The 22,820-nt window shown below is 47.9% G+C and overlaps 1 protein-coding gene and 1 long non-coding RNA gene across 9 annotated transcripts in view; both read right to left on the bottom strand.

Moving 5' to 3' along the window:
* The window catches only part of LOC137353506 (uncharacterized), a 691,250-nt gene that overhangs the window by 627,518 nt on the left and 40,912 nt on the right, over positions 1 to 22,820 (bottom strand). The window lies entirely within an intron of this gene.
* The window catches only part of LOC137353499 (tubby protein homolog), a 33,349-nt gene continuing 10,910 nt past the window's right edge, over positions 382 to 22,820 (bottom strand). For 4 of the 8 annotated variants that reach the window (XM_068019851.1, XM_068019854.1, XM_068019852.1 and 1 more), the window contains 12 exons: positions 22,660 to 22,806; positions 21,906 to 22,010; positions 20,747 to 20,866; positions 17,094 to 17,198; positions 15,953 to 16,102; positions 9,275 to 9,405; positions 7,875 to 8,051; positions 7,004 to 7,116; positions 6,133 to 6,247; positions 2,568 to 2,666; positions 1,129 to 1,300; positions 382 to 757 (listed from right to left, as the gene is read on the bottom strand). In XM_068019851.1, coding sequence (XP_067875952.1) covers positions 624 to 757; positions 1,129 to 1,300; positions 2,568 to 2,666; positions 6,133 to 6,247; positions 7,004 to 7,116; positions 7,875 to 8,051; positions 9,275 to 9,405; positions 15,953 to 16,102; positions 17,094 to 17,198; positions 20,747 to 20,866; positions 21,906 to 22,010; positions 22,660 to 22,806 — 1,568 coding nt within the window. In that variant the 3' untranslated portion in view covers positions 382 to 623. Of the gene's footprint in view, positions 758 to 1,128; positions 1,301 to 2,567; positions 2,667 to 6,132; positions 6,248 to 7,003; positions 7,117 to 7,874; positions 8,052 to 9,274; positions 9,406 to 15,952; positions 16,103 to 17,093; positions 17,199 to 20,746; positions 20,867 to 21,905; positions 22,011 to 22,194; positions 22,377 to 22,659; positions 22,807 to 22,820 lie in introns of those variants that run through there. The other 4 variants (XM_068019853.1, XM_068019858.1, XM_068019857.1 and 1 more) reach the window with 4 other exon arrangements.

Here is a 22,820-nt window from a genome sequence, read left to right as displayed (position 1 = left end):
TGAGGTTAAATAGTGAACAGAATACCTGATTGTGGGCTTTTCTCCATAGATTTGTCAAACACCAACCTGATTTCACCTGTGTCCACAGGTGTGATGTGGAGATGAAGCTTTCCAGCTGGTTTCAGATGGGGCCGAATGGCCTCTGTCATTCTATGATTCCGTGTACTGGGATCAACGGAGTGGCTGCAGAGAATCTGCTACTCTGTGCCTGATCCAGCTCCCCATCCCATTAGACCCTTCCTTCCATAGTGTTCCTGATTAATCCAAAAGTTTTACCATCTATCTAATTGTTGCATAATGTGGTAGAAGATCCAACTGCTACCAGATCATGAGCAAAAGTGTATGAACATTTGCATAGCACCATAAACAAGATACACAGAGTTTTCAGTACAAGCATTTAACATGAACATTCATTAAACTTTCCCCAGCCTCTGGCACTGTTTGTTAAAAACATTGTCTCAGCTTTAGGGTCAGATATCCTGGTAAATCTGCAGAATATTCCTGGATTTCTCTATTGTACAGTTGCTGTTCTTGTGTCTGCTCCCACTTTCCCGGTGATTTGAAAGTTTGAGGATTGATTTTGTTTCAGCCTCTCTCCCTGTCCCATGGCAGTGAGTGAGGTTCTACTCACAGGCTAGTTTGCTGTCAAAACTCGACAGTGAGACTGCAAAGGCCTGAATGGGGCACATAGGGTAGTTATAATCCATGGTGAAGACGTCATCAGCAACCCGGCCAAACTGCATGATGATGTAATCAGCTGGAACAGAGAAGAGAGTCAGACAGTGGATAATAGACTGATCCACAAATAGTTACCGTACTTCTATACAAACTGTTCTTCACCCTCTGAACCTTGAACTCCCAAACTCTCATTTCCCCCATTCATTAAAATCATCAAACCATCTTCAACTCCCCATAGAACAGTTTGCCTCCCTCCATTCGACAATCAACACCATGCTCGGTGAACTCTGACCCCTGGTTTATACTTTCTAGCCTCAGAGTTGCCTAACCCCAGGACTTTAATCCTTCACCTGAGTTTCACAATTAAAGAAAACTGTTATAGGGAAGTCAGGCTGGTGCCAACAGTGCTGACCCTTAAACACAGCCTCGACCCTTGAACCCCTTACTTACGGTCATTGGAATGGATGATCTGGAAATTCTTTACTGATGCCTGGGTCACCCGCCCATGGAAGTTCAGGACATAGGACTGAGTGTCTTCATTCCATACTGGAGCCTTGTTGTGCAGCTCGATGATATTCTCCATGTTTTTATTCTGCCATCGTGTTAGCAACGTCTCATGTTCCTGGTGCCATGAAAATACACATCAGAGCCTCTTACAGCTACATCCCAGCAATAGCTCAGGGTAATGGTTCCGCTCCTGTCTGTGAAGCACAAGGCCTAGGACAGGGCTAGCCTGGTCTGTGGCAAGGTTCAGATGGGAATGTTGGGTGAGGACAGGACTGGGTTTGGCTGCGATATTCCAACGGTCCAATATTTCACTGCCCAGACTGGCACATGAGGAACTGATGTTTGTGAGAAATTGCATTGCCTCTTAAATGGTACCCAGGGGTAGGAGCCTGTCAGGACGTGAGCGAGGCACAAATCCACTCAAACTCAGTAAATGGGGCATATTGAAAGAAAAAAAAAGACTTGCATTTATATAGTGACTTTCACGACCACAGGACATCTCAAACACTTTACAGCCAATGATGTACTTTTGAAGTGTAGTCAATGTTGTAATGTAGGAAATGTGACAGCCAGCTGCACACAGCAAGATCCCACAAACAGCAATGTGATAATGACCAAATAATCTGTTTTAGTGATGTTGATTGAGGGATAAATATTGGCCAAGACACCGGGGAGAACTCCCCTGCTCTTTGAAATAGTGGCATGGGATCCTTTATAACCACCTGAGGGGGCAGACAGGGCCTCGGTTTAACATCTCATCTGAAAGGCAGACCTATGACAGTGCAGCACTCCCTCAGTAATGCACTAGAGTGTCAGGAATTTTTGTGCTCAGACCCTGGTATGGGACTTGAAGTTGGAACTGTGTGACATAGAAGTGAAAATGTCAGCAACTGAGCCATGGCTGACACTGTGTTGAGTAAAATTTGTAACAACTTCACCTCCCTCCACACCCAATTCCATCTTTCTCTGTACTTGTGTATGGAGTATGTCAGCGTGGGGTTTGTCAGCGTGGGGTTGGTCAGTATTTTGGTAGCGAAAGTCAGTGCAAGGGACAAAACTGCTGTGATGATTTAAAGAAATGGGGTGTTTGAAACTTGTTCCTTTCATCATCCATAGAAAAGGCAATGGACAAAACCCTAAAAATACCTGCCCTTGCCGTGACCCGTTCTTTATTCCTATAGATTTATTCCTTGGGACTGGTCATTGCAAATCTGGTTAGTACTCTGTACATAAACTGTCAGGTTAGAATGCACAGCAAACCCCAAATTCACGAGTGGGAGAATGGAATATTGGAGGAGAAGGTGGCACAGCCCATCAAATCACTTCCTTTGGTGCAGGGAGTTTGTGAGGGGTCTCGTCTAGCCTAAAGGGACAGGACTCACATTCCTGGGTCGAATGCAAACTCTCTCGCCATCCAGGTTCATTCCCGGGATAATCACTGTCATCTTCCGTGGTCCTTTAAATCCGAGAATGTTGGTTTCCTGTAATGAGAGCAATGAGAAAATAAAAACTTATGGTTAGCTGGAGTTTGTGGTGTTGTGCTCCACATCGCTCTCTCCCAATCCCAGTTATTTCTGTGCCTGTCCCTGGGAATAAAAACCATGTCATTTACAATTACAGTTTTCAAGCTGCCAAAAGCCTAGTCTTTGGCCTCCAATCACCACCATACTTCCACAAAACTTCCTCTCTGATGTCGTTTGCTCAACCGCTGACTCTCTTGGCCAAGGTAAAATCATTATACTCTCCCACCTCAGTCGTTCCCTCAAGTCCAAAGGACACTGACCTATCTTTGTGTTGCTGGTAAATGTTGATGATCTGGCTCAGTGGGTATCACCCTCACCTCTCAGTCACAAAGTTGCTGGTTCAAGTCCCACTCCAGAGGCTGATACTCCAGTGCAGTACGAAGGGAGTGCTGCACTGTCAGAGGAACTGTCTTTCAGATGTGATGTTAAATCAAGGTGCTGTTTGCCCCCTTAGGTGGACATAAAAGATCCCATGGCATTATTGTGAAGAGCAGGGGAGCTCTGCCTGGTGTCCTGACCAACATCACTAAAACAGATTGTTTGATCATTACCACATTGCTGTTTGTGGAATCTTGCTGTGTGCAAATTGTCTGCTGCGTTCCCTACATTACAATAGTGACTGCACTTCAAAAAGTGTTTCATTGGCTGTAAAGTGCTTTTGTGTTTCCTATATCCAACTGCAGATCATTTGTACATATTGAGAAGAGCAATGGTCCTAACACTGACCCTGAGGACATCACTGTTTACATTTCTCCAGCCCAAAAACATCATTAACAGAGCTCTGTGGTTTCTGTCCAACTTCATAATGGGATTTCCACATGCCATGTTCACAACATCCACTAAATGTCCTTTATCAAAACACTTGGTCATTGCTTTAAAGAGACACAACTGGCCTTTTATAAATCTCTGCTGGGTGTCCTTAACTCAGCGAGTATTAATTTTATCCTGTATTATGGCCTCTAGCTGCTTACCCACTACCGTTATTAGGCTGACTGGGCCTCAGTTACCTGGTTACCTGGCTGACAGGGCTGCAGTTACCTGGCTGACTGGGCTGCAGTTACCTGGTTATCTGGCTGACTGGGCTGCAGTTACTTGGTTGACTGGGCTGCAGTTACCTGGTTACCTGGCTGACTGGGCTGCAGTTACCTGGTTGACTGGGCTGCAGTTACTAGGTTACCTGGCTGACTGGGCTGCAGTTACTTGGTTGACTGGGCTGCAGTTACTTGGTTGACTGGGCTGCAGTTACCTGGTTACCAGGTTGACTGGGCTGCAGTTACCTGTTTACCAGGTTGATTGGGCTGCAGTTACCTGGTTGACTGGGCTGCAGTTACCTGGTTACCTGGCTGACTGGGCTGCAGTTACCTGGTTGACTGGGCTGCACTTACCTGGTTGACTGGGCTGCAGTTAGCTGGCTGACTGGGCTGCAATTACCTGGTTACCAGTTTGACTGGGCTGCAGTTACCTACTTACCTGGCTGACTGGTCTGCAGTTACTTGGTTGACTGGGCTGCAGTTACCTGGTTACCAGGTTGACTAGGCTGCAGTTACCTGGCTGACTGGCTGACTAGGCTGCAGTTACCTGGCTGACTGGTTGACTGGGCTGCAGTTACCTGGTTGACTGGGCTGCAGTTACCTGGCTGACTGGGCTGCAGTTACCTGGCTGACTAGGCTGCAGTTACCTGGTTACCAGGTTGACTAGGCTGCAGTTACCTGGCTGACTGGTTGACTGGGCTGCAGTTACCTGGTTGACTGGGCTGCCGTTACCTGTTTACCAGGTTGATTGGGCTGCAGTTACCTGGTTACCTGGCTGACTAGGCTGCAGTTACCTAGTTACCTGGTTGACTGGTCTGCAGTTACTTGGTTGACTGGGCTGCAGTTACCTGGTTACCAGGTTGACTAGGCTGCAGTTACCTGGCTGACTGGCTGACTAGGCTGCAGTTACCTGGCTGACTGGTTGACTGGGCTGCAGTTACCTGGTTGACTGGGCTGCAGTTACCTGGCTGACTGGGCTGCAGTTACCTGGCTGACTAGGCTGCAGTTACCTGGTTACCAGGTTGACTAGGCTGCAGTTACCTGGCTGACTGGTTGACTGGGCTGCAGTTACCTGGTTGACTGGGCTGCCGTTACCTGTTTACCAGGTTGATTGGGCTGCAGTTACCTGGTTACCTGGCTGACTAGGCTGCAGTTACCTAGTTACCTGGTTGACTGGTCTGCAGTTACTTGGTTGACTGGGCTGCAGTTACCTGGTTACCAGGTTGACTGGGCTGCAGTTACCTGGTTACCAGGTTGACTAGGCTGCAGTTACCTGGCTGACTAGGCTGCAGTTACCTGGCTGACTAGGCTGCAGTTACCTGGCTGACTGGGCTGCAGTTACCTGGTTACCTGGCTGACTGGTTGACTGGGCTGCAGTTACCTGGTTACCTAGGCTGCAGTTACCTGGTTGACTGGGCTGCAGTTACCTGGCTGACTGGGCTGCAGTTACCTGGCTGACTGGTTGACTGGGCTGCAGTTACCTGGTTCCCTAGGCTGCAGTTACCTGGTTGACTGGCTGCAGTTACCTGGTTGACTAGGCTGCAGTTACCTGGAACATCTCCGCTCAGTCCGCAAGCAGGACCCTGAGCTTCCGGTTGCTTGCCATTTCAACACTTCCCCCTGCTCTCATGCTCACATCTCTGTCCTGGGATTGCTGCAGTGTTCCAGTGAACATCAACGCAAGCTCGAGGAACAGCATCTCATTTACCGATTAGGCACACTACAGCCTGCCGGACTGAACATTGAGTTCAATAATTTCAGAGTATGACAGCCCCCCATTTTACTTTCATTTTTAGTTATTTTTTCTTCCTTTTTTTTGCATTTATTTCATTTCATCTTAGTTTGTTCAATTTGCTTACCCACTGTTTTTTTCAGGTTTGCACTTGCTGCTGTTCAATATTCAGTGTATTTACACCTAATCTGTACTAATGCTTTGTCTTTCAACACATCATTAACATATTGTTTGCCTTTTCTCTGTGACCTTTTGGTCAGCTATGTGGCCTGGTCCAATCTACACCTTCTCCTTTGTTATCTCTTGCCCCACCCCCACCTCACTTGCTTATAATCTGTGACTTTTCTAATATTTGTCAGTTCCGATGAAGGGTCACTGACCCGAAACGTTAACTCTGCTTCTCTTTCCACAGATGCTGCCAGACCTGCTGAGTGATTCCAGCATTTCTTGTATTTATTGCAGTTACCTGGTTGACTGACTGAAGTTACTTGGTTACCTGGTTGACTAGGCTGCAGTTACCTGGTTTACGCTCTCTTCCTTTATGTACAGAATGTTACACTGACAGTCCTCCATATTTAAGGATGTTTGAATGATTGTGTTCTGAACCTCTCTTCTTTCCTCAGCATTCTAGATGCAGTCATATATATAATGGATTACTTACATAGCAAACAGCTACAATCTCTTCTCGAATAGCCATGCACTCTGGCACCATGGGTGTCTTGTCTGGATTCACCCCATTATCAAACACAGTGAATTTGGTCCCAAGGACATTAGACCTGCAATGAGGAGTCGTACATGTCAGGTTATATCAGTGTAAGGGTCTGCTCTGGTTTGGGATTTAAGGAGATGTCTTCCAAGAGTTTTAGTTAGTACTGCAGAAACATCATGTGATACAGAGATGTTTCAATTTAATAAATACTAACAAATCAACAGCTGCACCAGATGGTGAGAGGGCTGGAGGAAGGAATGGGTTTTCCACAGCTTGTACCTAGAGTCAGAAACAAGGACAGACTGCTCAGATGTTGATATTATTTTAGTACAGCCGGGCATTGGGCAATCACTGGGCACAGCCAGGCACTGGACAATCACTGGGCACAGCCAGGCACTGGACAATCACTGGGCACAGCCGGACACTGAGCAATCAGTCAATCTGGGCTGAGACAAAAACTCATTTCAGATTGAATCATTAAAGCATTAGAGAGACAGCCTTTCACCCTTAGCCCTTGCAGCGAGTTCTCACAACACTACTCAATAGGCAAATGGGGGTTGGAATGGTGGGGGGGGTTGGAATGGTGGGGGGTGGCTACAGGCAGGGGTTCAGCTAGAGTGTGAGGCGGACAAATTCCAACAGGGCAGGTTCAATCTCCGTACTGGCTGTGGTAGTTCATGGAGGCTGCTTCCTTGCCCATGCTTAACGAGTGGAGACCCTCAAGCTATTCATCACCAAAAAGCTCTGTCAGAAATTTCCCATTTCCACAAACTCAATCACATCTTCAGGTTTCGGCAAGGGATGGACAAAGCCTCAAACTCACCTCAGTTTCCCGATGAAACACTCTCCACCACGGGACAAGTTTGTTGGGTCAGTGGAAATGAGATAGTTTGAAGTTTTGCTCTTTTTGCGTTTTCGACCCGCCATCAAGAAGATCTAAAAGTCATCAAATGACACATGTTTACTGTTTGCAATTTGTGCAGCTCACATTTCACAAAGCTGAGAGGTCCGGTCTCTTCTACAGCCTCTGCCCCCGGCCTTAACCCCCTCCCTACCCCTACCCTCTACCCTCCAACCACCCCCTCCCTCCCTCCCCACCCCCGCTGGCTGATGGGAGTCATTGCATAAAGATATTCCTCCAATTTTCTCATCACTGGGCAGCCGAAGTCCGGAACTCAGCAAACAGGAATTGGGAACACCAACCCGAGTTGGAACCCTGTTAGAGATGGAATCGGCTGGGATGGCACAGGGTGTTCATCCGCCAATGTTCCCAGTCACATGGAGCCCAGGCTCCATCTCACTGCTGCAAGTCTAGGTGCTGTTAGCCTATCCAGTGAAAGTAAGGGTCATGAGTCACTTCTAAGGCACACACCTCCCAGCAGCCTCACTGTGGTGACCCTTCGGAGGTTGTCTGTCTGTTCTTTCAAGGCTTGGAGAGGGAGAGAGGCACAGAGACAGAGAATTTGAATTAATGGGCCACAATAATTTAGCCAATGAAAGAAAATCACTTTTATAGAACCAATGAGAACCACCATTCCTTTAATCACGGGGTTGTATGGAGTTAGAAGCCCAAAGGGACCCTGGTGCAGAAGCCAGTTTACCGCTGGCTGCTGTTTCTCAGGTAATGTATGGAATTGGTGCTGATTTATTCAAGCCCCCTGCGCAAGATCCTAGATCTAGAATCTAACAGGTACCTTTTTCCCATCGTCTCTCTCCATGTGCAGGTAGTATGTCGGGAACATTCCCTTGTCCATTCCCTTTTTGTCCCTGGTGATCCGACATTTTATAACTGTTCCTTGTGGTGCAGGTTTGAAGGCGAATTCCTCAAGGTTTCCTACTTTAACGGAGACATTCTCACATCTGGGTTTTTCCTGGATAATAAAGGATGAGGTATCAGTGTCACTGCAAGCATCAACCAGTTGTCACAGGATTAGAGAATATCAGAGTAAATTTAATGAAAAATTAACCCTAACTCACCACAGTAGCACAGTGAGGTCATATAGGGCATTATATAAATGCCAGTCTTTCTTTTGATTGTAGTACTCACACTTCTCTAATCTTCCCTCATCACTCAACCCCCTTTATGTTCAGGATCATTCCCTCTGCCCCCTCGTACCCCCCTCTCCCTCCCACACCCTCCCTCTCCCTTCAACGCCACACCCTCCCTCTCCCTTCACCCCCAAACCCTCTCCTTCCCACACTCTCCCTCTCCTTTCACCCCCAAACCCTCTCCTTCCCACACCCTCCCTCTCCCTTCACCCCCAAACCCTCTCCTTCCCACACCCTCCTTCTCCCTTCACCCCCAAACCCTCTCCCTTCACCCCCAAACCCTCTCCTTCCCACACCCTCCCTCTCCCTTCACCCCCAAACACTCCCCTTCACACACTCTCCCTCTCCCTTCACCCCCAAACCCTCTCCTTCCCACACCCTCCCTCTCCCTTCACCCCCAAACCCTCTCCTTCCCACACCCTCCCTCTCCCTTCACCCCCAAACACTCCTTCACACACTCTCCCTCTCCCTTCACCCCCAAACCCTCTCCTTCCCACACCCTCCTTCTCCCTTCACCCCCAAACCCTCTCCCTTCACCCCCAAACCCTGTCCTTCCCACACCCTCCCTCTCCCTTCACCCCCAAACCCTCTCCTTCCCACACTCTCCCTCTCCCTTCAACCCCACCCCCCTCCTTCCCACACTCTCCCTTCACCCCCAAACCCTCTCCTTCCCACACTCTCCCTCTCCCTTCAACCCCACCCCCCCCTCCTTCCCACGCTCTCCCTCTCCTTTCACCCCCAAACCCTCTCCTTCGCCTTTCACCCCCAAACCCTCTCCTTCCCACACTCTCCCTTCAACCCCACCCCCCTCCTTCCCACATTCTCCCTCTCCCTTCACCCCCAAACCCTCTCCTTCCCACACTCTCCCTCTCCCTTCAACCCCACCCCCCCCCTCCTTCCCACGCTCTCCCTCTCCCTTCACCCCCAAACCCTCTCCTTCCCACACAATCACTCTCCGTTGTTATGTTTGTGGCTAGAATTGAAAACAATTCCAAGAAAAAAAACAGGAAGTGGGAGTCAGAAAGGAGAATAATAGATCACTCACATTATGGGATGCTTTTCCACAGCTGTTGAACTGCAGAGACACGCTCCCACCCTCCTCTGTCTGTTCCTCCTCCTCTTCTCTCTCCTTTTCATCCTCAGTCTCCTCCTCAATGAGCTGCTTCTCTGAATGAGCTGAATGGGGAATCAAACTAACAATTTATCCATTTCCAATATTCACAAACAAGGTCAACATTCCACCTTTCGTCAGAGACTGGCTCAGGGAGGAAAGATCTTGCAACAACATATCCAATAGGAATTTAATGTTAGTTCCCAGCCCAGCTGGGGATCACTAAATATACCAACTGGAACTCTTGTATAACTAGTAGCCTTTCTCTGTTTGCTGTGGTTTCAGGAGGTGCAGATTTGCCGAGCATCTGCATTCCCCCTCTCGGACTCGTAGGCTGGTGTCCACAGAAAAGACGATAGTCTATACATCTGGGGCCTATTCAGTTGCAGGTGTTGGCAGAAGGTGTTAACTTGAGGGAAACACCAACTGCCTACTGGGACTCCACTCCAGATTTTGTCAGATTTACTCCCTTTGCCATTAGCTCTTGATGTTATTAATGTTGAAGGCACCGACCAGCAGGGCCCAAGATCAGCACAAGAGTTCTCTTTGGATTCCTTGTCTCGGGAGACAATGGGTAAGCGCCTGGAGGTGGTCAGTGGTGTGTGGAACAGCGCCTGGAGTGGCTATAAAGTCCAATTCTAGAGTGACAGGCTCTTCCACAGGTGCTGCAGATAAAATTTGTTTGTCGGGGCTGTTGCACAGTTGGCTCTCCCCTTGCACTTCTGTCTTTTTTCCTGCCAACTGCTAAGTCTCTTTGACTCGCCACACTTTAGCCCCGCCTTTATGGCTGCCCGCCAGCTCTGGCGATCACTGGCAACTGACTCCCACGACTTGTGATCAATGTCACAGGACTTCATGTCGCGTTTGCAGACGTCTTTAAAGTGGAGACATGGACAGCCGGTGGGTCTGATACCAGTGGCGAGCTCGCTGTACAATGTGTCCTTGGGGATCTTGCCATCTTCCATGCGGCTCACATGGCCAAGCCATCTCAAGCGCCGCTGACTCAGTAGGGTGTATATGCTGGGGATGTTGGCCACCTCGAGGACTTCTGTGTTGGAGATACGGTCCTGCCTCCTGATTCCAAGGATTCTCCGGAGGCAGCGAAGATGGAATGAGTTGAGACGTTGCTCTTGGCTGACATACGTTGTCCAGGCCTCGCTGCCATACAGCAAGGTACTGAGGACACAGGCTTGATACACTCGGACTTTTGTGTTCCGTGTCAGTGCGCCATTTTCCCACACCCTCTTGGCCAGTCTGGACATAGCAGTGGACGCCTTTCCCATGCGCTTGTTGATTTCTGCATCGAGAGACAGGTTACTGGTGATAGTCGAGCCTAGGTAGGTGAACTCTTGAACCACTTCCAGAGCGTGGTCACTGATATTGATGGATGGAGCATTTCTGACGTCCTGTCCCATGATGTTCGTTTTCTTGAGGCTGATGGTTAGGCCAAATTCGTTGCAGGCAGCCGCAAACCTGTCGATGAGTCTCAGCAGACACTCTTCAGTGTGAGATGTTAATGCAGCATCATCAGCAAAGAGGAGTTCCCTGATGAGGACTTTCCGTACTTTGGTCTTCGCTCTAAGACGGGCAAGGTTGAACAACCTGCCACCTGATCTTGTGTGGAGGAAAATTCCTTCTTCAGAAGACTTGAACGCATGTGAGAGCAGCAGGGAGAAGAAAATCCCAAACAGTGTGGGTGCGAGAACACAGCCCTGTTTCAGGCCACTCAGGATAGGAAAGGGGTCTGATGAGGCACCGCTATGCTGAATTGTGCCTTTCATATTGTCATGGAATGAGGTGATGATACTTAGTAGCTTTGGTGGACATCCGATCTTTTCTAGTAGTCTGAAGAGACCACGTCTGCTGACGAGGTCAAAGGCTTTGGTGAGATCAATGAAAGCAACGTAGAGGGGCATCTGTTGTTCAAGGCATTTCTCCTGTAGCTGGCGAAGGGAGAACTGCCTGTCAATGGTGGATCTCTCTGCTTGAAAGCCACACTGTGCCTCAGGGTAGACACGCTCAGCCAGCTTCTGGAGTCTGTTTAAAAGGACTTGAGCGAAGACTTTCCCCACTATGCTGAGCAGGGAGATTCCACTGTAGTTGTTGCAGTCACCGCAGTCACCCTTGTTCTTAGAGGGTGATGATATTGGCATCATGCATGTCCTGTGGTACCGCTCCCTCGTCCCAGCACAGGCAAAGCAGTTCATAGAGTGCTGAGAGTATAGCAGGCTTGGCACTCTTGATTATTTCAGGGGTAATGCTGTCCTTCCCAGGGGCTTTTCCACTGGCTAGAGAATCAATGGCATCACTGAGTTCCGATTTGGTTGGCTGTACGTCCAGCTCATCCATGACTGGTAGAGGCTGGGCTGCATTGAGGGCGGTCTCAGTGACAACATTCTCCCTGGAGTACAGTTCCAGGTAGTGCTCAACCCAGCGGTCCATTTGATTGCGTTGGTCAGTGATTGTGTCCTCTGATTTAGATTTGAAAGGGGTGATCTTCCTGATGGTTGGCCCAAAAGTTCTCTTAATACCATCATACATTCCTCTAATATTTCCGGTGTCAGAGGCCAGCTGAATACGACTGCATAGGTGTTGCCAGTAGTCGTTTGCGCAGCGCCTGGCTGTTCTTTGTGCAGCGCTTCTGGCTACTTTAAGTGCTACAGATGTTAACTCGCTGGGGGCTTTCTTGTAGTTCAACAGTGCAATGCGCATAGCGGCTATGACAGGTTCCAGCTCTTCAAAGTGAGATTGAAACCAGTCTGCATTCCTCTTCACACGTTTGCCATTGGTGGTCATTGCTGAGTCATAGATGGCGTCTCTGATGTGGGCCCACTTTGTCTCTGCATCCCCTGCAGGAGTGTTTTGAAGGGCTTTTTCAAGTGAATTTAGAAACTTATGGAACAGCTGTGGATAAGAAATTCTGCTCGTGTTGATGAGCGGGAGGCCCTTCTGCTTGGAGTGATGCAGCTTCTTTGGTTTGAGTCTAACCTTGCTGCACACCAGGGAGTGGTCGGTGTCGCAGTCCGCACTGCCCAGTACATCTACCCAGCACAAGAGTAGATGTGATCAAATCCTCCAGGTGTGCAAAGGGAGCAGCTATAGGTCACTGCCTCCGGCATCGCCTGAACCCTCCAATTACTACACCCTCGGGTGGTCGATCTGAGATAACTGGAGGTCACTTTGGAGTAAACTCAGCAGAGGCGGGTGATTTTCTGGCCAGAAAAAGACTGAAGCGGAAAAAAATAGTGTAACCAGTGGCCAAGTCACAGGGTCAGCAGGAGACTGGATTTTCTCAATCACAGTAGTTGTGGGTTAAGGGCAGTAAAACTGATCAAAGTTACCTTAAATAGAACAGAGCAGCAATTCAGAGACAAAGTTGGGTCTTACGTTATAACCAGTGCAGTCCAAAGCAAAAGCATCTTCTTCATGTTGAGATAAGTCCAGAAATTTGAAGCCAAGTTTCAAACAAGATCTAGTTGTTGATTTTTCCAGATTTTTTCCACAGCTCACAGATCAGAAAAACAAATAAAAGGCAGCAGATTTTTTTTGGAAGACCAAGATGGCTCCTGGGCAGTCAGCTCACTGGGGAGCTCCTCGCTGTTCACGTCTATCTGTGGCCATCTGATGTCATTTGTTGCTCTTTCTCCCCATTAAATCCTCTCTTCTGCTGTTTATGTTCCCTGGATTCTAACAGTGGATGCATTTTTGGCTCAGACTTCAAGTTAACTGTTAGTTTAAACAGCCTCTGTCTGATGGTACAAACCTCATCCCCAGACCTTACCCTGTGAGCTCTGGTAAAGATCTGGATTAAGATCTGGATGGGATTTCCTGGCTTCATTGGACATCAAGATCACATTACTGCGCTGGATTACATTGGAACAAATGTAAGACTCTGCTTCCGTCTATAACCTGCTGCCTTGTTTAAATACAGCGTGAGATACTGTATTGGCATGGCAACTGCCAAAGCAACACACATGGTTTCTGTGTTAACATCACCATTGTGATTGGTACCATGTTGGATCTTGGCTATTTGGCTGATTGGGATTTTCATTTTGGAACGAGCGCCAACAAATTTTACATCAGAATTAATATCAGCAAAACCCAGACCATCCTGAATAATCTGTGTTTGATACAAAAGAGTTTTGTTCGGATTATTGTGTCTTAATTGGAATGAGGACGTTAATCCTATAGACTATACAACAGAGAAACTGGTCATTCAACCAGCTAGTTAATGGGCTGCACTGTCCCATCATCACTCCACTTCCCTACTTCTGTCTCTTTATTTTCATAGAATCACTTTCAATGGCTTCTCTTCCTGCTCCCATGCCGTTACCTCTTGGTGTCCCTCAAGAATTTATCCTTGGCCCCCTCCTATTTCTGATCTACATGCTTCTCGTGCCATCATCTGAAAACACAGCATCGGTCTTCACATGTACACTGATGACACCCAGCTCTACCTCACCTCCACTTCTCACGACCCCCTCCACTGTCTCTAAATTACCAGACGTCTTGTCCAACATCCAGTACTGAATCAGCAGAAATGTATTCCAAATAAATATTGGTAAGACCGAAGCTTTTGTCTTCAGTCTCAGTGACAAACTCAACTCCCTAGATGATTCCATCCCTCACCCTGGCAACTGTCGGAGGCTGATAAGAACTGAGCCTCAGTTCAACATCTCTTTTGTAAAACAGCAGTTTTGACAGTCTGAGGCTGAACAAGACTGTTTGCAACCTTGGTGTCATATTTGACCCCGAGATGAGCTTCCTACTACATATCTACTCCATCACTAAGACCGCCTATTTCTATCTCTTTAACATCACCTATCTCCACCCCTATCTCAGCTCATCTGCTGCTGAAACCATCATCCATGCCTTTGTTACTTCCAGACCTGATTATCTCAATGCTCTCCAGGCCGGTCTCCCACATTCTACTCTCCGTAAACTTGATGTCATCAAAAACTCTGCTGCCTTGTTTTAATTCACACCAAGTCCGGTTCCCCTGTCTCCCCCGTGTTCACTGACCTACAGTGGTTCCTGTTAAGCAACACCTCAGTTTTAAAATTCTCATCCTTGTTTGCAAGATTCTCCGTGGCCTCACCCCTCCCTATCTCTGTAATCCCCTCCAGCTCCAAAATCGTCTGAGATCTCTCCACTTCCCTAATTCTGGCCTCTTGAGCATTCCCGATTTTCATCGCTCTACCATTGGTGGTTGTGCCTTCAGCTGCCTGGGTCCTAAGCTCTGGAATTCCCTCCCTAAACCTCTCCACCTCTCTACCCCACTTTCCTCCTTCAAACTGCTCCTTAAAACCTACCGTTTTGACCAAGCTTTTAGCCATCTGCCCTAATATCTCATGTGGCTCGGTATCATATTTTGCTTTATAATGCTCTTGTGAACTGCCTTGTAACATTTTATTACATTAAAGATGCTATATAAATCCAAGTTGTTCTTGTTTTAAAAAATTGTTAAATACAAGTTTGTTGTTTGTGATGAATCAGAGACTGAGAGGGTCATCAGATCGAGGCACAGTGCTGTCTGACTCTGCAACAACTGAGAGCCAGGTTAAATGAGGCAAGTCACCATAATGTGAATACTCCCCCAATCAAAACACAGCCTACTGATTTAATCAGATTTCATATTTTCACCAGAAATCAATTTCAAGTTAATCTTACTCGATTTACTAAGTGTTGTTGGAGCATGGTGAATGTCTGCCCTTCCCTTGCCTGGTGGATACTCCCAGTGATCAGGGGTGGGGTTCAGCCTGTTGACACCTTTTTGTTCCCCCCTCCCAGTGTACAGAAACCACTGCCCCCACTTCAACTGCCAATCCCCAAATACAATCCATTTAACCTCATTGTCCCAATCCTTGTGGCACTGGGTCTCAGGTGTCACAGGCACCCCCACCCATTAGCTTATATGGATGATTCAGTTCTGAGGGTTTCACAGGCAGGTTTGAGCTGATGCTTGAGAAAGATCCTGACACTGAGGGTAATGCTGCTGAGTCCGGGGTGAAGCAACACTGGAAAAGCTGTGGAAAATTGACTTGGACAGATTGTAAAACTAACACCAAAACCAGCAGGAGGCCCTTGAACTGTGTCCCAAACACCTGATTGAACCATTGGTGCTTCAAAAAGTGGGCAGCCCACTATCTGACCCCACCATCTCCTCAGCACAGACTCCTGTCTCAATGATGGGTGCTCGGGATGCAGAATCCAACATCCTCTCTGCTCGAGGTGAAACAGTGTTAGAATTCTAAGTGCATTATACACAGTCTCACAACGTACCCCCTCCCTTAACCTGGCAAGGTGAGGGGAGGGATAACCTTTACCCCGGCGGGGGTGGGGTGTCACAACCTTTAGCCAGGGAGAGGGAGTCATAACTTTTACCAGGGGTGGGGGGAGCTTGAAATTGTCAAGAACAGTTTCACTCTTGGGATTCTTGAAAGATTCCCCTGTCTAGGCAGTATTCACTCGAGGGCTGAGAACAAGCTTCCTTTGGGCAGGTGTCAATCGGTGGGGGGCGGGCGGGCAGTGGTCAGGAGGTGGGGAATGGACAGGAAAAGCAATAATTTTCAAATAAATATCACCCATCTACATGGTCAGAAATCTCCACACCTTTTATATTTGCCCTCCTCTTGCTTATCACTAAGACTGACAAAGCAACAGTGTCCTCTTGATCCTCATTCAATTCGCCCACTGTGAAGATCCCAACCTTGTCCTCAGTTTCCTGTAGCTGCTGCTGGACGGTTTCAATCTCATCACCCCCTGAAATTAGACAGGACGGCGTTAATTCCAGCTCCGCATCAAGGCAAGTCAAACTCAAAGTGTCCCCTTGTTTGCAATCACACTCCGTCCAGACACCTCACCAAGAAGGGACGTCAGTCACAGACATAGCAGACCATCAATCAGTGTGTGTGAAGTTTGCACCCCAGTGAGAGTCAGTGTGTGTGGACCCCGTACCCCAGTGAGAGTCAGAGTGTGTGGACCCCGTACCCCAGTGAGAGTCAGTGTGTGTGGGACTCGTACCCCAGTGAGAGTCAGTGTGTGTGAAGTTTGCACCCCAGTGAGAGTCAGTGTGTGTGGACCCCGTACCCCAGTGAGAGTCAGAGTGTGTGGACCCCGTACCCCAGTGAGAGTCAGTGTGTGTGAAGTTTGCACCCCAGTGAGAGTCAGTGTGTGTGGACCCCGTACCCCAGTGAGAGTCAGAGTGTGTGGACCCCGTACCCCAGTGAGAGTCAGTGTGTGTGAAGTTTGCACCCCAGTGAGAGTCAGTGTGTGTGGAACCCGTACCCCAGTGAGAGTCAGAGTGTGTGGACCCCGTACCCCAGTGAGAGTCAGTGTGTGTGAAGTTTGCACCCCAGTGAGAGTCAGTGTGTGTGGAACCCGTACCCCAGTGAGAGTCAGTGTGTGTGAAGCCCGTACCCCAGTGAGAGTCAGTGTGTGTGAGGCCCGTACCCCAGTGAGAGTCAGTGTGTGTGGGACTCGTACCCCAGTGAGAGTCAGTGTGTGTGAGGCCCGTACCCCAGTGAGAGTCAGTGTGTGTGAAGCCCGTACCCCAGTGAGAGTCAGTGTGTGTGAGGCCCGTACCCCAGTGAGAGTCAGTGTGTGTGAAGCCCGTACCCCAGTGAGAGTCAGTGTGTGTGAGGCCCGTACCCCAGTGAGAATCAGGAGAGGAGAAGTGTGGGGAAAGCACTGATGTTTGTGTGTGGTGACAGGAACAACACATGGGGTGAGCGACTGGCTGTTGGATGCAGACCTGTCCATGTTGGTTTCTTCTTCTTCACTGTTCGGGAGGCACCGGGTGACGAGGAATCTGTGCTGAACTTTGGGTCCAAAATTGGAGTTTCAGACACTGGGAATTCTGATTCATGGAAGCAATGAGAGATCGATACAGAACAAGTTAAATATAGCGATGCAGAATTTAATGATAGCATAAATATACAAAAAGAGGCTGCGGGAACCATGGGAAATAGGACACAATGTTACACAGAAGTAAAATACTGCAGATGCTGGAAATCTGAAATAAAAACAGAAAATGTTTGAAATACTCAGTAGATCTGGCAGCATCTGTGGAGAGAGAAACAGAGAGATGTAACAGGTTTAAAGTGAGTAGAGAGGGAGGAAAGGGAGGGAGAGGAGGATAGAACCAAAAGGGAAGGTGAGTGTCTTCTACACCAGAAAGCTAAGTGGTGAAGGACAGAACTGGAGCCAATCTTTACACACTTTAATAAACATTTATTTACGGAGATACGCATTATCAGCATGTACCTCCCAATCTAACAACCACAGTTTCAGTCTGTTCCTATTTCTAGGGGCAAAAATGAATCCCAGTTAATACCCACCACGTGCATACATTTAAACACAATTAATTTAAAATCAATATGATAGAGTGGAAGACAGAGAGATTAAATGACAAAAGGGATGATGGTACAAGGCAAAAGGGGGTGATAATGGGACAAAAGATGCATCTAGAGGAGGTGTAAATGGGAAAAGCAGAATCATTACCAACAGCTGCTATCAAAAAACAAAAACGGAGCAGAGGTCATAAAATCATAGAACAGTTACAGCCCAAAACGAGGCCATTCAGCCCATCATGTCCATGCCAACTCTCAAGAGCAACTCACCTAGTCCCTTTTAAGATAATCATCCAATTCCCTTTCGAAAGCCTTGATTGAATCTGCCTCCACCACGGTCTCAGTCAGTGCATTCCAGATCCTAACCACTCGCTGCATAAAACAGTGTTTCCTCATGTTGCTGTTACTTCTTCTGTCAGTCGCCTTAAATCGGTGCTCTCTAGTCTGGATCCTTCAGACAATGGGAACAGTTTCTGTCTCTCTACTCTGTACAAACCTCTCATGATTTTGAATACCTCTATCAAATCTCGTATGATGAGCCTGGAGGCTGAAAAGTGTCTAATTGAAAGATCAGTGCTGTTCTTTGAGTGTACGTTGAGTTTCATTGGAACAGTGTAGAGGACGGAGGACAGAGAGGTTAGAGTGGGAGCGAAACGGAGAAACAAAATGATAGGCAACCAGAAGCTTGGGGTCATGCTTATATACTGAATAGAGGTGTTCTGCAAAGTGATCACGCAGTCTGTCTTTGGTCTCCCCAGCCTAGAGGACATCACATCATGAGTAGCGAACACAGTATACTAAATTGAAAGAAGTACACGTATATCACTGCTTCACCTGGAAGGAGTATTTGGGACCTTGAGGAGAGAGGAGGTAAAAGGGCAGGTGTTGCATCCCCAGTGCTTGCATGGAAAGGTGCCATGGGAAGGGGAGGGGGTGTTGGCGGTGATTGAGGAGTGGATCAGGGTGTCATGGAGGTAACGGTCCCTTTGGAATGCTGAAAGAGGAGGGAATGATGTGTTTGGTGATGGAATCACGTTGGAGGTGGCGGAAATAGCAGAGACTGATCAGTTGTTTACAGATGCTCGTGGGGTGGAAGGTGAGGACAAGGAGAACCCTATCATGGTTCTGGGAAGGAGGGGAAGAGGTGAGAGTGGAAGTGTGTGAAAGAGTGTGCACGGTTGAGGGTCCTATCACCCGCGGTGCTGGCAGTGGTAGTGGGGGAGGGGGGGGGAGTAAATGGGGACTAGGATGTGGTACATTCCAGTATAGGCTGGGGTACTGCAGGTACAGGAGTTACAGTTTATCATGTGGAGGCCAGTCTGAAAGGCAGGCACACTGATTCTCACAGGCTCAAACTACTGAATCTGTTTTACTTACACATCAAATGATAGGTAGAAGCAGAAACATACAGAAGGAGTTTGCAGCCGGATCTCTGATTTATTGGCAGGATTAGATGTTGAGAGAGTCTGATAGCTGTACAGTGACAGCTTCACTCGCTACCTACAGCTGTATCTACTTCTCTCCGCACTGTATTTCACATCTTTCAGTGAACTTTACCAATCAGCTATCAGTGCAGCCCTCACCAATCAGAGAGCATCAATCTAGCAGTGTTAACTCTGCCAGAGCAATAACCCAGTGCTGTGAGGAGACTAGGATGGTCAGGACTGTCCACACAGACTCGGTTCAGAACTGCAGTTCTCAGTTACCACTCGATAATCTGAATGTAGCATCTACACATAAATAGACATTTATTATTCTGTTATTATTGTTCTGATGAAAGGTCACTGACCTGAAACGTTAAGAACATAAGAATTAGGAGCAGGAGTAGGCAATTCAGCCCCTCGAGTCTGCTCCGCCATTCAATATGATCATGGCTGATCTCATCTCGGCCTCAACTCCACTTTCCTGCCCATTCTCCATAACCCTTCAACCCATTACTAATTAAAAATCTGTCTATCTCCTCCTTAAATTCACTCAATGTCCCAGCATCCACCGTACTCTAGGGTAGTGAATTCCACAGACTCACGACCCTTTGAGAGAAGTAATTTCTCCTCATCTCTGTTTTAAATCTGCTACCCCTTATCCTAAAACTATGACCTCTCGTTCTAGATTACCCCACCAGAGGAAACATCCTCTCTACGTCTACTTTGTCAATCCCCTTAATCATCTTATATACCTCAATTAGATCTCCACTCATTCTTCTAAACTCTAGAGAGTAAAGGCCTAAACTGCTCAATCTCTCTTCATAAGACAAACCCCTCATCCCTGGAATTAATGTAGTGAACCTCCTCTGAACTGCCTCCAATGCAACTACATCCGCCCTCAAGTAAGGGGACCAAAACTGTATGTAATACTCCGGGTGCGGTCTCACCAATGCCTTGTACAGTTGCAGCAACACTTCCCTACTTTTATACTCTATTCCTTTAGCAATAAATGCCAAAATTCCATTTGCCTTCCTTATTACCTGCTGTACCTGCATACTAGTTTTCTGCGATTTGTGCACGAGGACACCCAGATCCCTCTGCACTGAAGCACTCTGAAGTTTCTCTCCATTTAAATAATAATTTGTCTTTCTATTCTTCCAACCAAAATGGATAACCTCACATTTATCCACGTTAAACTCCATCTGCCAAATTTTGGCCCATTCACCTAACCTATCCATATCCATTTGTAAATTTCTTATTAATTTATTGCAACTTACTATCCCACCTATTTTAATGTCCTCTGCAAATCTGGCTATAGTACCTTCTATCCCTGCATCCAAGTCATTAATATATATTGTAAATAGTTGGGGCCCCGAGGACCAAGCCCTGTGGCACCCCACTAGTTACATCTTGCCAACCAGAAAAGGACCCATAACTCTGCTTCTCTCTCCACAGATGCTGCCAGACCTGCTGAGTATCTCCAGCGTTTCTTGTTTTTATTTTCAGTATTTCCGGTACTTTCTGTTTTTATCTCAGATTTCCAGCATCTGCAGTATTTTGCTTTTATTTATTATCATTGGGGAGAATTGTTGCAGTTTTTCCTCCAACTCTGTCAGTGATTAGATTCTCACCTTCTTTCCGCCTCTGTCTTTTCTCACGATTTGCTCCTGTTAGTGGTTTCACCTTGAAAGGGGTTTCCAGTTTGACGACCACACCCGGGGCCAAGTCCTTCCGATCATCCTGCAATACTTCTGGACAAAGTGCAAAAGATCATCAGCAAAAACAGAGTGAGACAAAGAGAGAGAGGGTGAGAAATCCCTCCCGCCGCCGGGATCCCTCTCGGTAACGGGATCATTCCCGCCGCCGGGATCCCTCTCGGTAACGGGATCATTCCCGCCGCCGGGATCCCTCTTCGGTAACGGGATCACTCCCGCCGCCGGGATCCCTCTTCGGTAACGGGATCACTCCCGCCGCCGGGATCCCTCTCGGTAACGGGATCATTCCCGCCGCCGGGATCCCTCTTCGGTAACGGGATCATTCCCGCCGCCGGGATCCCTCTTCGGTAACGGGATCACTCCCGCCGCCGGGATCATTCCCGCCACCGGGATCACTCCAGTACCGGGATCACTCCCGCCGCCGGGATCCCTCTTCGGTAACGGGATCACTCCCGCCGCCGGGATCACTCCTCGGTACCGGGATCACTCTCGTTAACAGGATCCCTCCTGCCACTGGGATCACTCGATACCAGGATCACACCCGCCGCTGGCATCCCTCTTCGGTACCGGGATCACTCCTGACACCGGGATCCTCTTCGGTACCGGGATCCCTCCCGCCACCGGGATCACTCTCGAGATTTCTGTCCCAGAGCTTTCTGCAGAAGTGTATGGATCTCTCTCTCCCCCCACAGCGAGTGAGCAGGTGAGGAACCTGAGCTTTGAAGCCAAGGGCCACTGGAAGGAAAGGGTTAATCAGATTGCCTTGAAGTCTCTTGGATTTAGTAAAATTAACTTCTAAGTTTTGGAATTTGAAGTTTTGAGCAACTGAGTTCAGGACTGTAACATAGTTTGAATTTCCTGGCTAAAATGCACAAGGTTTTGTCACAACGTCTGCTGTTAATTGTGTGTCAATAAAGGTTATTATTGTGTGCTTACTAATCTGTGACCATCTACATTCTACAGTGTCAACCTGATTACTGTGCAGAGTAACTTATCAGGAAGAACATTCCTCCTCCAACACACTGTCATCAATCAATCTTTAATCTTTATTTCAGTTGTTTTCCGCCTGTCGGACCTTTGTCCTCTCTCTGTGGCTTTGCCGCTGTCACTTCTCTCGGTTCGAAAGGAATGTTTTCTGCTCCATTCACCTCCAGTTCCTCCACAGCAACATCCAGTACATCTGTAAAAGGCAGAGAGAAATCAAGAGCGAGTGATACAGACACAACATCCAGAGACTGTGCTGAGAGGGATGGGTTGGTTAAGAGGAATGGGGAGGGGAGGGGGATAACATCACATCTGACTTTGTGCTCACAGTCCCAGCTGCTGCAGCTTGCTGTGTGTGCTTGATTTTAATGCAGACTCACAGTTATGAAACATGATCACCGTCTCTTCGAGAGTCTGTGACTCTGCTCCCAGGGCTTGATACCCAGCACACTCAGCAGACTGAGATTCCAGCTCCAGTTGTTGAGTTGAAAGTGAACTTCCAGCTGTTGTGCTGTGCATTTCTCTCTTCATTGGCCTGTGCAGTATTGCAGCCAGTCCTGGGGTCACATCTGCTTTGCATCTAAAATTGATGCTGACCAATGACCCAATCTCACTCCAACTGAACCCCGACCCTGACAACACAATACTAATTTCTTAATCTAGCTCAGCACCTCCTACTGGGAATGACCCGGAAACGGTTTAATTCCCACCTAATCCAGCACACCTTGACCTCCAGTACAAGACTGCCCTCCATCAATGTTTCCCAATTCTACTCGCAAATCCCAGACATTACCATGCTGACTCTCTACAATGTGACCTGATCCCACTGTCTCCCTCCTCCCTACCTTTTCTCAGATTCCACACTTGTTCCTTGTTGATTTTAGCAATGTCACGAACATCTCGGTCCACTAATGAGCTGTCGCCATTATCAAATGACTCTAACTGGAGTTGAGTGCTGGGAATCTCTTCTACTGGGATCTTGCAGGAGAAGTCTTTGTGAGGAAGG

The sequence above is a fragment of the Heterodontus francisci genome, chromosome 41 (assembly GCF_036365525.1).
Source record: "Heterodontus francisci isolate sHetFra1 chromosome 41, sHetFra1.hap1, whole genome shotgun sequence".
Lineage (NCBI taxonomy): Eukaryota > Metazoa > Chordata > Chondrichthyes > Heterodontiformes > Heterodontidae > Heterodontus > Heterodontus francisci.
Note: the sequence above shows the minus strand (reverse complement) of the source record. Positions and strands in the feature narration are given on the sequence as shown.